Source organism: Eumetopias jubatus, unplaced genomic scaffold (assembly GCF_037043125.1).
Source record: "Eumetopias jubatus isolate StellerSeaLion01/CBP00866 unplaced genomic scaffold, mEumJub1_p1.0 scaffold_10, whole genome shotgun sequence".
In the NCBI taxonomy this organism is placed as follows: Eukaryota; Metazoa; Chordata; class Mammalia; order Carnivora; family Otariidae; genus Eumetopias; species Eumetopias jubatus.
In genome coordinates this window covers 54642590-54655948 of record NW_028274816.1, presented here as the reverse complement: position 1 = coordinate 54655948, position 13359 = coordinate 54642590, and the positions used below count along the sequence as shown (strand labels likewise).

At 59.5% G+C, this 13359-nt stretch overlaps 1 protein-coding gene across 1 annotated transcript; it reads right to left on the bottom strand.

Annotated features, from left to right (window-relative positions):
• Positions 1–1368: 1368 nt before the first annotated feature.
• Positions 1369–11994, bottom strand: TOMM40 (translocase of outer mitochondrial membrane 40). Its single transcript, XM_028088125.2, has 10 exons — positions 11918–11994; positions 11542–11821; positions 10719–10786; positions 10157–10249; positions 9216–9317; positions 9031–9136; positions 2841–2963; positions 2668–2744; positions 2444–2546; positions 1369–2023 (listed from the first exon to the last, which is right to left on the bottom strand). The coding sequence occupies exons 2-10, from the start codon at positions 11813–11815 to the stop codon at positions 1884–1886; spliced, it is 1086 nt and encodes a 361-aa protein (XP_027943926.1). The 5' UTR covers positions 11816–11821; positions 11918–11994; the 3' UTR covers positions 1369–1883.
• Between the last annotated feature and the right edge of the window lie 1365 nt (positions 11995–13359).

Below are 13359 nucleotides of genomic sequence, written 5' to 3'. Positions count from 1 at the left end.
AGACGGGATGGGAGGGGTGCGGACTGTGTAAACCTGGGTTTTAGCCCTCGCTCCCTCTTTGGCTGTGACCTTGGGCACGGGCAGGCAGCTCTCTGAGCCCCCCTCCCCGTTTGCAGATGAAGATCCGGCCCTTCTCCCTAACAGGGACATTGTAGGTCCCAGCCTTCACAGGGCTTAAAGCAGTCCCGGGCCCGGTTAGGAATGCGGACTCGGGAACGAAAGGGTCTGCGTCTAAATCGGGGCTCTGCCAGCTCCATGACCTTGGGCAAATGATCTAGCCTATCTGAACACCTTTACTTCTTGGTCCACAAGACCAGGAAAATGGTCACGCTTACACCACCGCTCGTTGATGCAAGCTCTGCTGTCATGTCCGAAGTCCCAAGAGCTGTTCCTGGCACGACCTGCTCTGATTGGCCCCAGCGAGCACCGTCCCCCTCCCAGCAGCTGGCTGGCGAGTCCCAGCTGTCCCACGGAGAAGCCCAGGTTCAGCTGAGGTGGGGAAGGCCACACGGGAAAGGAGGGCTGGGCCTCCTCCCAGGAAGGCAACCCCAGGGCTAGCCAGGCCCAGGCCTGTTGGCTTTGGCGTCAGAAGGCGCCGGTAAGGAAGGAGCGGGGTGGCTTCCCCAGGTAATGAGGGGTCCTCTCTGCTCAATGGCCTCCCTCCCCAAACTGTGTGTGTGTGGTGGGTGTGTTCCCGCCAGACAAGGTTTCAGTTCCCGTCTGGAGAGGTCAGGGGTGTTGGGAGCTTACTGGAACCGTAGGTGGGCAAAACCCACACCCTGACCTCCTCCCCCCCATGTGAGCCAAGGAGCCGTCTGTAGCCAGACCAGAGTCGGACTCCAGCCCCGCCCCTTAGGCCCAGAAGTCCAGAAGCCCTTTGCCCCCTCAGGCAGAGTTGACTCTGAAGTCTTTCCAGGTGCTGTAATCCCTGCGAGCCTTCTGCAGGCTCTGGCCTTCCTGTCACGAAGTCCTAAGACGTCGTCCCCTGCCCCTTTCGGAACCTGAAGTCCCAACTTGTGCCGCAATCCTTGCACAGCACAGACACATCACCCCTGCTGCTGCAGTCAGCAGGGGGAATCTTCTGGTAGCCTCTCCGGCCGGGCCAGACCAGGCCAAGCCAAGCTGGGGTGTGATCGCAAGACCCAGCCCTGCTGGTGCGGGAGGGCCTGTGATGTCCCAGCAGAAGTCACACAAGTCACAGGGAGGATGTGTGATCTCAGGCCAGGCCAGACTCCCCGGGCGGTAGGTCAGCCTTCCCGGCTCCGCCCCGCAGCGCCCCCTGCTGGCCCCCGGGAGGTCCGTCTGGATGCACTGGGCAAAAGGGGCGACAGACACAGGGACCAAGAGACACCGCCCGGTTCACTTTTGTTCACGTATATTTTTTGTTTTTTTTTTTTTTTTTTTCTGTAAAATGTCCCGGTTCTTCCATAACTTATAAACATGATTTATACTGAGGGATGGGTGGGAAAGTGGGCGGGGGCAGACTGACCGGGGATGGGGAAGCTCCTCTTCTTCCTGCCCCTCAGGGCTGGGCCCAGGGCCCTTTGGGGGGACTCGGATACCCCAACACCTCCCTGAGGTTGTCTGGCCGCCTCTGCCCCTGGTGCTCAGAACCTGGCGTGCCCCTTGATTCCGGAATCCCTCCTGTGACTCCAGGCCCAGTAGGCACCCTGTCCCTAGTGCTCCGAATCCTGAAGCGCGCGAGTTCCAGAATCCCCCCCTCAGCTGCTAGGGTGATGGGTCCCCTCCTTTCCACTGCCCCCCTGACCCCCGAGGAGGGAGGGAAGGGAGGGGGAGGAGGGCTCAGGTCTCCCCTCCGTGGCAGGGGGAGGGGGAGGGGGGATCTGTAGGAGGAAGGGTGGAAGGCGGGGGCCAGGAGGGGCTCAGCCGATGGTGAGGCCAAAGCCGCACTGGAACTTGTTCTTTCGGTGATTCAGGAAGGCCCCAAGGGCCAACGTCAGGGGCAGAGGCGGGAGCTTCTTCTCCAGTGTGGCGCCCACGATCCAGTTGCTGTCCACGGAGCCTGCAGGGAAACAGCTGAGTCGTGAGCCAACTTCCAGCCCTGTCCCCGTGGAGTCACACTTCCAGGCCACCTCAGATAGCCACCAACCAGACTGCCAGCTTCTAGACCTCTGACCACACCTGGAAACCTCTTCCCGAACCCCAAGTTCTCCAGTCCTCGGAGCAACTGGCTTAGTTGTCCTCTCCCTTCCCCACCCCCACCCCCGCTTGATGACCCCTCCCCTCTGGAAGCCCTTGGCCACACCAATTCCGGGCCCCCCCCCCCCCCCCCGCCAATCCCGACCACTCCAGGTCTTCACTCTCTAGGGATGGGTCTGTCACACCCCCAACCTCCACCGTCTGCTTTGGCCTATACACACCCACTCAGGGCCGAGTCACCTGATGCCTACTTGTTTCCAAGCAGGGAAACTGAGGCCTGTACCTTTGAAGAGGAGGTTGGCCTTGGGCAGGTCCAGCTGGTACCCGAAGGAGACGCTGGTGTCCTGCATCCTCGTGCTGGCCTCGAACTCCACGCCCACCTGCAGCTGGAGGGACCGGGGTGACACGCAACGGTCAGCTTCCCAGGCTGGGCTCCCGGGCACACCGGACCCTGGGCCCTCAGGCCCGCAAAGCCTGCCCTCGCCGTGGGTCCCCGGCCCAGCTCACCTGGTCGCTGGCTTTGTGATAGTAGGTGGCATGCATGCCTGCCTGGCCCAACGTTACTGTCGCCAACCAGTTGTTCACTGTAAGAGAGCGCGGTGGGGGTGGGGCGCAGATTACCAAGGGGGCCGGGACCCTGGACCCCGCCCCCTACCCTACCCCCCAGGCCCCGGGCTCACATGTGTACTTCCCAGCTAGAGACATGACAGTGCCTTCCTCCCCAGGCCGCCGGTGGTAGACAAGCTCCCCACCCAGGGCCAGACACGGCGTGATGCTCTGGAGGTAGTGGGCCACCAGGATTCCTGTGGGCCAGATTGGGGGGGGGGTCACCTTGGCTTGGTGCGGTCAGTTTCTGCTGGGCCCACCTCCTGCTCCAGGCGGCCTTCCAGGCGCGCCCCTGCTGGAGGCTCAGGGCCCACCCCTCAGGCCTCCCAGGCCCCATGAGGCGGCCATTCCTTCGCCACCACTTGGGAGTCCACAGAGGCTAAGGGAGTGATTCACTGACCCGCAGTCACAAGATTATGTCAGGGGCAGAATCTGGGCTTCTCCACCTCTCTGGCCTGGGTTCTGAACCCTTCCGCCGCTGGGAGGCTTGTTGATGAGCACGCCTCCGGGGGCCAGACAGCCTGGGTTCAAATCCCAGCCCCACCACTCGTCGGTGGAGTAACAGCGGGCCACTGGGGTCACTTCTCTTGGGAGCAGGACTACCTCTGGAGGCGGCCCTGAAGTCTCAAGGGGCGAATGAGGTGCGGTGCAGTGGCCAGGCCTCAGTGATCGCTAGGACCAGCCACGCCGAGGCCCACAGCTTGCTCTCCCTGCCCCTTGGCAGCGGGGTTGGCCCCGAGGCCCCTGGGCGTGGCTAACAAGCGACTGTCTGCTTGCCGGGCTGGATTCCTGGAGCCCAGGGACTGTCGCATTCATGCCTGTCTTTGGAGCCGAGAGTAGACGCCACGAACGTGATCTCCCGGAGAACCGGGGAGCCGCAGAGGGAGTGCCGGTGAAGGAGAAAACAAGACACTTACGTGCAGAAGTGGAAACAGAATCAGAGAGGGAGGGAGAGAGGGCCAAGGACTCCCAGGAGAGACTAAGAGGACACGGCTGAGGTCAGGAGCCAGCGAGGGAGGGGAGGATGGAGGGAAGGGGAAGGCAGGGCAGGGATGCAGGGGGACTTGGGGAGAGCAGAGAGCAGACGTGTGAGGGGCAGGGGGAGAGCCAGGCCGGAGCAGGAATGAGCGTGCAGGGTCAGAGGCCTCTCCCGATCCAGATGGGGGCTGCCAGTGGGGCCGGGGACGCCGAGGGTCCAGGGTCCCGGCTCCGGTGCTGTGTCGTGGTCAGGGGCCGGCTGACCTAACCCCTCTGGGCTTCTGTGAGCCTCGCTGTGCACTCCTTCACCACTAGAGCAGGAGACTTGGGTCGGCCCCTGCAGCCAGCAGTCGCACACCCCGGGCCAGGCTTGTCCCCCTCCCTCGATGCGGTGTGTGTGGGGGGGAAACGTGGCCCCTGAGGGAAGAGTTAACTGTCCGTGCTCACAGAGAGACTGCGTCTTCAACTCAGAGTCTCTGGCCTCTCAGCTTTGTCACCCACCGGGACTCGGGGTTGGAGACCCCCCGAACATCCCTCCCACCTCCTGGCCTGCCTCGCCCTCTCCAATTTCACCTGCAGCACAGAGGGATCCTGTTCATGCACACACCTAACCCCGTTCTCCTGCTCAGAACTTGCCATGGCTCCCCAGTGCCCAGGAGACCCAGCTGCAGGGTCCTACATGGCTGGGCCCCAGCTTCAAAATCGAGCCCCTTCCTCTTTCCAGGACACAGCCGTGTCCCTCTAGGCAGGATAAACTCGAGCAGCTCTCTCTTCCCCGTGCATGCACTGTCTCTCCTGCCCGGGGTGCCCTCTCCCCTGCTGAGCCTGGCCAACTACATATTCGCACCTGTTTCCTGGATTTGGCGACGCCCCGATTGCAGCCATGGTCACCATGGGACCAGGGCAGTCACCCCGCTCTGCTTTCACCTTCCCCCTGCCCTGCAGTCTGCAGAGAGAGGCCACTGGAAGTCTGAGAACTGGGGTCACAACGTGCTCTCCACTGCCTGTCCCTCGTTTCCACAGCTCGGCCCGCTCTCCCCGCTCCCCAAGCCCGCTCCCTGGGCCTCTTCCCCGGGGGGCTACCCTGCCCGCAGCTCCTCACAGTCCTCACCCCTCTAACTCCTGAACCCAGGCAATCCCTGCCGCTGGGTCCACAGCCGGGCCCCCTCGCCCCCCAAGGCCCGTGGGCTCCCCTGTGGGTTCTCAAGCGGGGGCCATTCTGCACCATGCGGGGTGGCCGGGAAGAACCTCGTGCTCCGGACACCACGCGAGAAGGAAAGAAAGCAAGTGAGGTCTGTGAGCAGGGAGGCGGCCTCGGGCAACCGGCAGAGCCAGGCAACCCGGCAAAGTCGCACCTCCAGAGCCACTTCCCAAACCTGCCGGGCAGGGAGCGGGAGACGGAGACGGGGCAGCAGGGAGGTTGGGGGCGCCTCCCCCTGGCCTTTCCCCTGCTCGCCTAGGACCCACACCAGGAGTCCTTGGGGAAGTCAGCTGGGGCAGGAACGGCAGACACCCCAGGGCGGATGCTCAGGTAAGGGCAGCACCCAAAGCGGGGTGTAGTTCTGGGACCCAGCCAGACAGGACGTCTTTCTGCTCTCCACGCCCTGCGCTCCATGGGCCTTAGGAGCACTGCCCTCCTACCCGCCTTCGACTGAACACCACCGTCTTAGAGACGCTGTTCCCCGCCTTTAGGTGAGAGGGGTGTGTGTGTGGGGGGGAGGGGGGCAGTAGTTACAAGCTCTCACTAAGCAACCTGAACTTTTCCCGAGTTGGATTTTTTTCACAATAGTACTGAAGTCACTGTGTGATTGTTTGTTTAAAAGCAAATGTCCCGGGGCGCCTGGGTGGCTCAGTCAGTTACACATCTGCCTTTGGCTCAGATCACGATCCCAGGGTCTTGGGATTGAGCCCCACGTTGGGCTCCCTGCTCAGCGGGGAGTCGGCTTCTCCCTCTGCCCCTCCCCCCCGCGCATGCTGTTTCTCAAGTAAATAAGTCTTAAAAAAATAAAAGAAAAGAAACGTGACTTATGTGGCACCCGGTTAGCTCAATCAGTTAAGTGTCCAACTCCTGATTTTGAATCTGGTCATGATCTCAGGGTCCTGGGACTGAGCCCCGTGTCAGGCTCCCCGTTCAGTGGGGAGTCTGCTTCTCCCTCTTCCTCTGCTCCTCCCCTTAATTCTCTCTCTCTCAAAAAATAAATAAAATTTAAGAAAAAAATAAAATAAAATCATATGCCCCCGGCCCCAATTGGGCTGGGAGCCCCGTGAGGGGAGGAAGGAGCTGTCTCAGTCACTGCTGTATCCTGGCACTGCCCTGCCAAGGGCTGGGCACATGCTAGGTTCTCAGGAGGCTCCTGAGATGAGGCCGAGGCCCCGGGGAGGGAACCCAGAAGGAATACAGGCCCTCGAGTTGGACCCTGATTCACATTCCAGCTTCTCGGTTTCCCGGCCGTGTGAGCCCGGGCACCCAATTCCACCCCTGGGCCTCCTTTTCCTCACCTGTGAAATGCGGGCCAGAAAGCCAGGGACACCCCCTGCCCGCTGCAGGACATGGTGCTCCAACACAGAGAGACCCCCAACCGCGTGCCTGGTCCCACACTGGGAGCCGAAGGTGGACTCCCGCTCCGGATCCTTCACCCAGAGGGGGATGCCGTTTTTGTGCCCTCGCGACAGATGCCGTTACCAGTGTCATTAGAAGGAATGGAAAGAACTACGAGACAAAGAGTGCCCCCGGCGGCCTCGGGCACCGGGGAAGAGGGACCCGGAGGCCAGTGCCAGGAAACACGGGAAGCACAGAAGAAGCCAGAGAGTGCGTGCGGGAGGCCGTGCCTGGGGGCCATAGAGAAGAGCGTGGATTCTGGAGTCTGACCCGCTGTGCGTCCTTGGGAGGCGCTTCCCCTCTCTGGGTCTTGGCAAGAGGAGGATAATGGTAGCACCTACCTCACGGGGCTGTTGAGAGAATCCAACAAGCCATTCTCCTCACTGCTCTATTCCCAGTGCCTAGAATGGCTGAAGGAAAGGATACGCATCACACGCCTAGGGCCTGACCAAGGGCAAGAAGCACCACACGGGACATGCCACTACCACCACTCGCTCCCTTGTCCGGGGTTTTCTCAGCGCCTACTCTGTTCCCGGCATGGTTCCAGGAGCTCGGCACACAGTGGCAAGTGAGACAAGCAAGTTCCTGCCCCGGAAGGGCTGCCACCCTAGCGTGGGAGGCAGGAGATCTCCGGGGGAAGCACTGCAAAGCCCCGGGCACGATGTGGCGCTAACCGCGCACGGCTTTCCTCATGGAAGGTCTTTCTGTGAGGGCAAGCTGTGCCCTGAAACTACTCGTTCAGCCACATCAAGACCAAGGAGAAGAGCTCCAAGCAGTAGGGACAGCACGTGAAAAGGTTGTGGGGTAGAAAGAATGCAGCAGTTCCAGAAAGTCTCAGAAAAGCTCATGTGGCCCAACTGCAGGAAGCACGTGAGCAGAGGAGGGCAATGACGTCGGGTCTGCAGGGAACATGACATGTTTCTTCCTGAGGTTCCTCATGCCTCCACGGGACCCGTGGGTGCAGCCTCGCCTAGGAGGCCCCTCCCTCTCTCCTCACCCGTTCCAGCTGCCCCCCTTCTCCCTGCCCGGGGAGCCCCTTTTCTTCCTTGGGGAGCTCAGAGGCCATACCTCTGAGGAGGAGGCTCCCTAGCCTCCAGCAGGCAGAACTGAGAGCTCTCCCCGGGATTCGGGCTTCCTGCCTTCACAGAGCCACTCAATGCCCAAGAGCCTGCTCTCCAAGACTGAGCAAATGGCAGCAGGAACCCACACTCCCATCCTTCCGGTCATTCAAGCCCAAACCTACAGAGTCATCTTGCTCCTCCCGCTCGCCTCCCACACCCAATCCACTGGCCAACCCCGTGGGCTCCACTTTCAAAGTACATCGGGCCTGACCACTCCTCACTCTCTGGTGGGCAGCACAGCGGGTCCCGTTAGAAGCTAAATCAGCTCCTGTCCCTCTCAGGCTCGAAACCCTCGGTAAGGCCCCTGACTCATTCAGAGTGAAGGCCGAAGTCCTACAAAGCCTCAGCTGATTTGGGCCCTTTACCCCTGTGACTTCCAACTCTCCCTCTTTTTTTTTTTTTTTTTTTTAATTTTATTCATTTATTTGACAGAGAGAGACACAGCGAGAGAGGGAACACAAGCAGGGGGAGTGCGAGAGGGAGAAGCAGGCTTCCCGCTGAGCAGGGAGCCCGATGCGGGGCTCGATCCCAGGACCCTGAGATCATGACCTGAGCTGAAGGCAGACACTTAACGACTGAGCCACCCAGATGCCCCTCTCCCTCTTTCCCTACCCATTACAGCCACTCCCCTCCTGGCGTTCCAGTAAAGTGTCCTGCCTCAGGGCCTTTGCGCTTGCTGTTGCCTCAGCCGAAGAGCTCTTTCCCCACAAATCTGCTTGGCACCTTCCCTCAAATCCTTAATCTTTAATCAAATATTACCTATCTAAAGAGGCTTTCTCTGAGGACCGCACCCCACACCCCTCCCAATGACCCAATCTTTCCCAGCCCCCGTCACCTGACATTTTTTTTTAAGTGCTTATGTCCCGGTCCTCTGGAATGGAAGCTCCCAGAGGACAAACTGAATTCTCTTTGTTTGCCACACCTTATCCTTGGTGCCTGGAATGTACACGGTACATGCCCAAGCAACACTCACGCTGAATGTAAAGAAATCAAAGAAACACCCAGAGACAAACCAAAAAAAAAGGGGGGGGGAACCAAGAAGAGACTAGACGTATAGGCACAAGTCAGGCAGTCCCTGTCTACACCAACCCAAACAGGAACTTTCCTTGTCAGCTTCTGTCTCAGACTCAGACTACCTGCCCGAACTGCACGTGGACCCACCCACCCCGGGATCTCTGCGCCGAAACCACTCCAGAGCCCCGTAAGTAACAGAAGCAGCCCACATTCCCCTGGGACCTGTTAGAGGCCCCACACCTCTTGAAGTTTCTCGCACAAAAGAACGTAAATGCCCTCTTCAACAGCCCCGTGAGGGAGCCCAATGTTACAGACGAGGAAACTGAGGCCCACGGGGGTGAGGGACCTCGCCTACAGCTGCAGTGAAGCCAGGGACAGAGCCGGGGGTTGGAACCTACTTGCCTACACCCCATGCTATGTTGTGGGTGTTTCCAAAGTCACTCCTGCCCCTGACCATTTCTAGACGGTGGAAAAGGAGGTCCGGAGAAGGGAATGGATTGCGGGGAAAGCTGCAACTGAGACTGGACTGCCCTCCAGGCCCGCGGCTCTTACCTGAACCCACCAGGACGTCTGGGTTCCCCAGGGTGACGGCTGCTGTGAAGTCAGAACCCCGGTACTCCCCGTCCACCTGCCAGTTCACGAACTTGGACTGCTGGGTCTGTAGGGGGGAGGGACAGTGTAGAGGGCAGCCGGGTGCTCAGGGTGGCTCGGGAGCAGCTGACGTGGCTCCCACTCACCTGGATGGCCATCTTGGACCGGAGGCCAGGGCCCAGCTGGTGAATGACCTGAGCATTGAGGCTGCCACTGTTGTCCATGTCACCCACCAGCACGGGGAATGCCTGTGGCGCAGAGAGCAAGGTCAGAGGTCAGAGGTCTAGCATTATAGAAATACAAGTGTGGTGAGCCTAGGTGAGAGGCCTAGCATCAGAAAACCTCGGACTGAGGTTCCCTCCTCCAGGAAGCCCTCCCTGGCCACCTAGACTGAGTCAGGTGCCCCTCTGGGCGCCTCCTCCCCCTGCCCCCCCCCCCCATTTCACTCCTGCCTACCCTGGACAGTCACTCTCTGGGGACAGGTCCGTTCCCTTTCTCTACTAGACTATGAGCCCCAAGGCCGTTTCAGTCACTGCTCTGTCCCCAGCACTGCCCAGCACAGGGCTGGGCACAGAATGGACTACAATGAAGGTTTGTGGAATAAATGAACGTCCTGAATGGCAATAGCTAGTATAAGCAGAGACCTAATTCAACCCCTCAGCTCCACCTGTGTTCTGCCCAGCCTCCTTCCAGGCCTCCAGTTTCAGTCCCATTCCCTTAACGCAGCCTCTGCATGGCAGCCCAAGGTAGGGTCCTCGAGTGTCAATCTGACCATGTCTTTCCCCGTCCAAATCTTTCTGTGGCTCTTCACTGCCCCCTAGGGAAAGTCCAAATGCCCTGTTTGGCATTCAAAAGCCCTGCTTTCTCTGGGTGACCCGGGCCCTGACCCAGCACAGGGCTGGGCAGGGAGCAGGGCTTCAGGATGAAGGAGTGACCATGTTCCAAAGCACCCTGGAGAGACAGTCCCCACCTCCCACCACCCTCAGCAGCTCAGCTCTCCTAGTATTAAGAGCCTTCTCCGCCTGGTGCTTGGCTACATATTGGTTAGAAGAGAGATACAATGAACAAAAGACAAAAGGAACCTCACCTCTGTGGGACTCAGCTGCTTTGTTCCCACGTAAGTGACCCCGAAGTGGTAGTTGGATTCCCCAATTGTGCTGAGGGCTACTGTGTGGTTTACCTGGGAGAGGAGGGAAGGCTGTGGGGATGAGTCTGTGGGCCACCCCCCAATAAACCCAGCTGAACCTGCCCCCAGCAAAGCTCCCTACAAGCCTGGGACGCAGGTACTCGCCAACCTGGCTTCCCCATCGTGGAGAAAAAGACAGGCAGCTCTGGGTAGGGCAGGGGATGAAGACTGGGAGGTTGAGCCTGACTAGATTAGACATTCAGAGAAAAGATAAGCTGGAGACGAGGCTACATACCCAGTGCTTCAGTCCTGCCTGGATGTGAAGGGTGGAGGGGCATCCCCAGGTTCTGGGTCCCTAAACACTTCCACTGGACCCAATGAGCAGTCAGACTGGCATTGTGTCTCTGAGTCCTTTCAGGTGCCCAGGAGCCTAGCCCTTTAGGGGGAGTGAGGGGTTGTATGCGTAGGTGCAGGGAGATGGTTGGGATGACCTCTGGAGAGTAAGGGCACCAGGAAGGCTCACCTGGAAATGGTTACTCAACCCTTTGTTGACTGTGAGCTTGACACCTTCCATCTGAATGGGAAATAGCTCTGAAGAAAAGAAATGCTGTCACTCTCCACACACATACACACACCCCTACGCAAACGCTCTCATCCCTTCCTTCCCTACCATCCCAGCTCTCCCTCTTCCAGGGACCCACAAGCACAACATCACACAAAGCACCCCAACCAATAAAGAGACAGTCTAACCCAATACACAGGGCCAGGACCAGGGCCTTTCTTTGCCTGCATCCAAATCCCAGTGCCACCGCTTACTACCCATGTGACCCAAAGCAAGTCACTTTAACTATGTCAAACTTGTCACCTGTAAGATGTCAACTGTAAGCTCACCACGTGGAGACATTGCAAGGATTTAGTGAATTAACATACAGTGAATGCCAGAACAGCGCTCAATAAGTCACCACCACTCTTGCTATCATAACTGTTCCAAGCCAAGATCCAGAAGCCTTGGGTTCCACCCCCACTGGACCCTTGCTGACACTGTGACCTTGGGCCTCAGTTTCCTTCCCGATCACATAAGAAGGCTGGCTTGGCTGATCCCCGGGGCTCCTTGAGGTCCCTAAGCCTTTCCTCTACGGCTCTGGCATTCCATCCTGAGGTTCCACCATTTGATCCCATCGTTCTATGCCCCAAGTCCAACGTTCCACCCTTCGATCCTAACGTCAACTCCTAACGCTCTATTAAATGTTCCCAGTGGTCCGTGCCAATTCCCAAGGTCCTCCGAGTGCTCCCCCTCCCCCCGAGATCCGGGCCCTCACACGCCCGCCGGGTCCGTCGCCTCTCACCCTTGCACTTCCGGTGACACTCCTCGAACGTGCCGGGGTTGGGCAGGCAGCCGCAGGCCCCATCATCCGCGGTCCCTGCGGCGCTGCCGCCCGCAGCACCGGGGGTCCGTTCCGAACCTCGACCCGCGCCAGCCCCAGCGCCCAGACCGCCCCCGAGCGGCGGCAGCGTGAAGCCGGGAGGCGAGGGCGGAGGCGGCGGCAGTCCCACGAGGGCGGGCGCGGGAGGCGGCGGCGGCCCGGCAGGCGGCGAGCTAGCGGCCAAGACGTTCCCCATGGTCGCCTGCAAGGGGAAAGGTCAGAGGGCGAAGGTCAGGGCCCGCGCGCTCCGGGTCCAGTCCCAGCCAAGCCCCGCTCTGCTCCGGGCCCCGGTTCTCACTGGCGGCAGCGCCCGCACCCGGCCTGGGCTCCGCTCCCACCCCGTGCGCCACGCGCAACCGAACCCGCTGCCGCCGCTGCCACCACCGTCGCCTCGCCCCGCCTAGCCCATTGGTTCGGCGTGCCCTGGGATCCGCCCACTAGCTTCAAGGCCTGGCCTTGCAATTGGAGTCATGGCTGGGAGTCCCACCCACCTCTTTGGGACGTCCTTTTCTATTGGTTCCCACTCACAGGCAGGTCGAGACACACCTCCCCGCCCTTCCCATTGGCCCGCGGAGACCGCATCTATTGGCTCTCAACGCCGCGGGTTCCGTTGTTCGCCCGCCATTGGTCTGCGCTGCGCATTTTGAAACGCCCACTGACTCGTCGCCTCCGCCCCTCTCCAGAGGGCGCCCCCACTTTCGACTCCGCCCCGCAGCGAAATGGCCACTGTAATTGGTCAGCCTTGGCCCTTGAAGCATTCTGATTGGCTCTGGCGGGTACAGGAGGCCGATCCTGGTGACGTAATCTGGCTGGTACATTCATTGGCCAATGTGCCAGGGTCGAGGGACACGGGTGAAGGTGGGTTGCGCGGCAGAGGCTGCTAGGCAGCAAGGTCAGGCCTCTCGTCCCACCAGGCACCGCGGCAGAGGGGCAGCCCCCTAGTCCAGAGCCGGCGACTGAAAACCGGAAGTGCTGGCCCTTCCCACAGTACCTCGGGAGAATTCTAACCGGTTATGCGAACCCTCTCAGGCTTCTTCTTACCCACAATGCCCCTTAGCTATTCTAACGCGACAGTTGCCGTAGACCCACCCCTTTTGTTACCCATCATGCCTTCTGTTCCCCGCCCCGACTTGCGTCACTGCGGCTTCTATCTTTGGCCCATTCATTCCGCTCCCATTACCCAGCATGCCTCTGCCCCATTCATTTCATCTTCATTTCCTGAACTACCCTTAGCCCATTTCTGCCTGTTCACTTCCATCATCCTTCTAACGCTTCTTTAATTAACCATCATGTTTTGGGTCCATTACCCATCATGCCTGCCGGCCCTGTTTCTCTATTATCCCTCTGCCTTTGGCTCCTTCATTCGGTTCTATTACCCATAATGCCCTGAGTTATTACATTATTCCTAATTTTGCCTTTGGCCTATTCTTGCCATTTATCCTTTAAACCCGAGTCCCTCAAACTGGATTACTGCCATTTCTATCTTTGTTCCGTTTATTTCCGTCCGTCACCCATTAGACTGCCGTTCCTTGTCATTAACCACCATGCGCTGGGCTCCTCCCCCTCTCCTTCCATTATCCATCATTATGTTTTTTGTTTACGCATTTTTGCTTATTATCCCCTCACTTAATTTTTTTACATCTTTGCCCGCCCCCCCCTTTTTTTTGCCTGTAACCCATCTTGACTTCTAGCCTACTGATTTCCTTCAGCAATCCGCGCCCTATTTGTTTCCCATCATGT

What these genes read in the sequence shown, in the direction of transcription:
- TOMM40 (XM_028088125.2), bottom strand. Translation starts at nt 11,815, where the DNA reads ATGGGGAACGTCTTGGCCGCTAGCTCGCCGCCTGCCGGGCCGCCGCCG. An exon ending in GTGTCACCGGAAGTGCAAGG is followed by an intron (nt 10,787 to 11,541) that starts GTGAGAGGCGAC and finishes TCTTTTCTTCAG; the next exon opens with AGCTATTTCCCATTCAGATG. An exon ending in GGCCAACCTCCTCTTCAAAG is followed by an intron (nt 2,024 to 2,443) that starts GTACAGGCCTCA and finishes GTTTCCCTGCAG; the next exon opens with GCTCCGTGGACAGCAACTGG.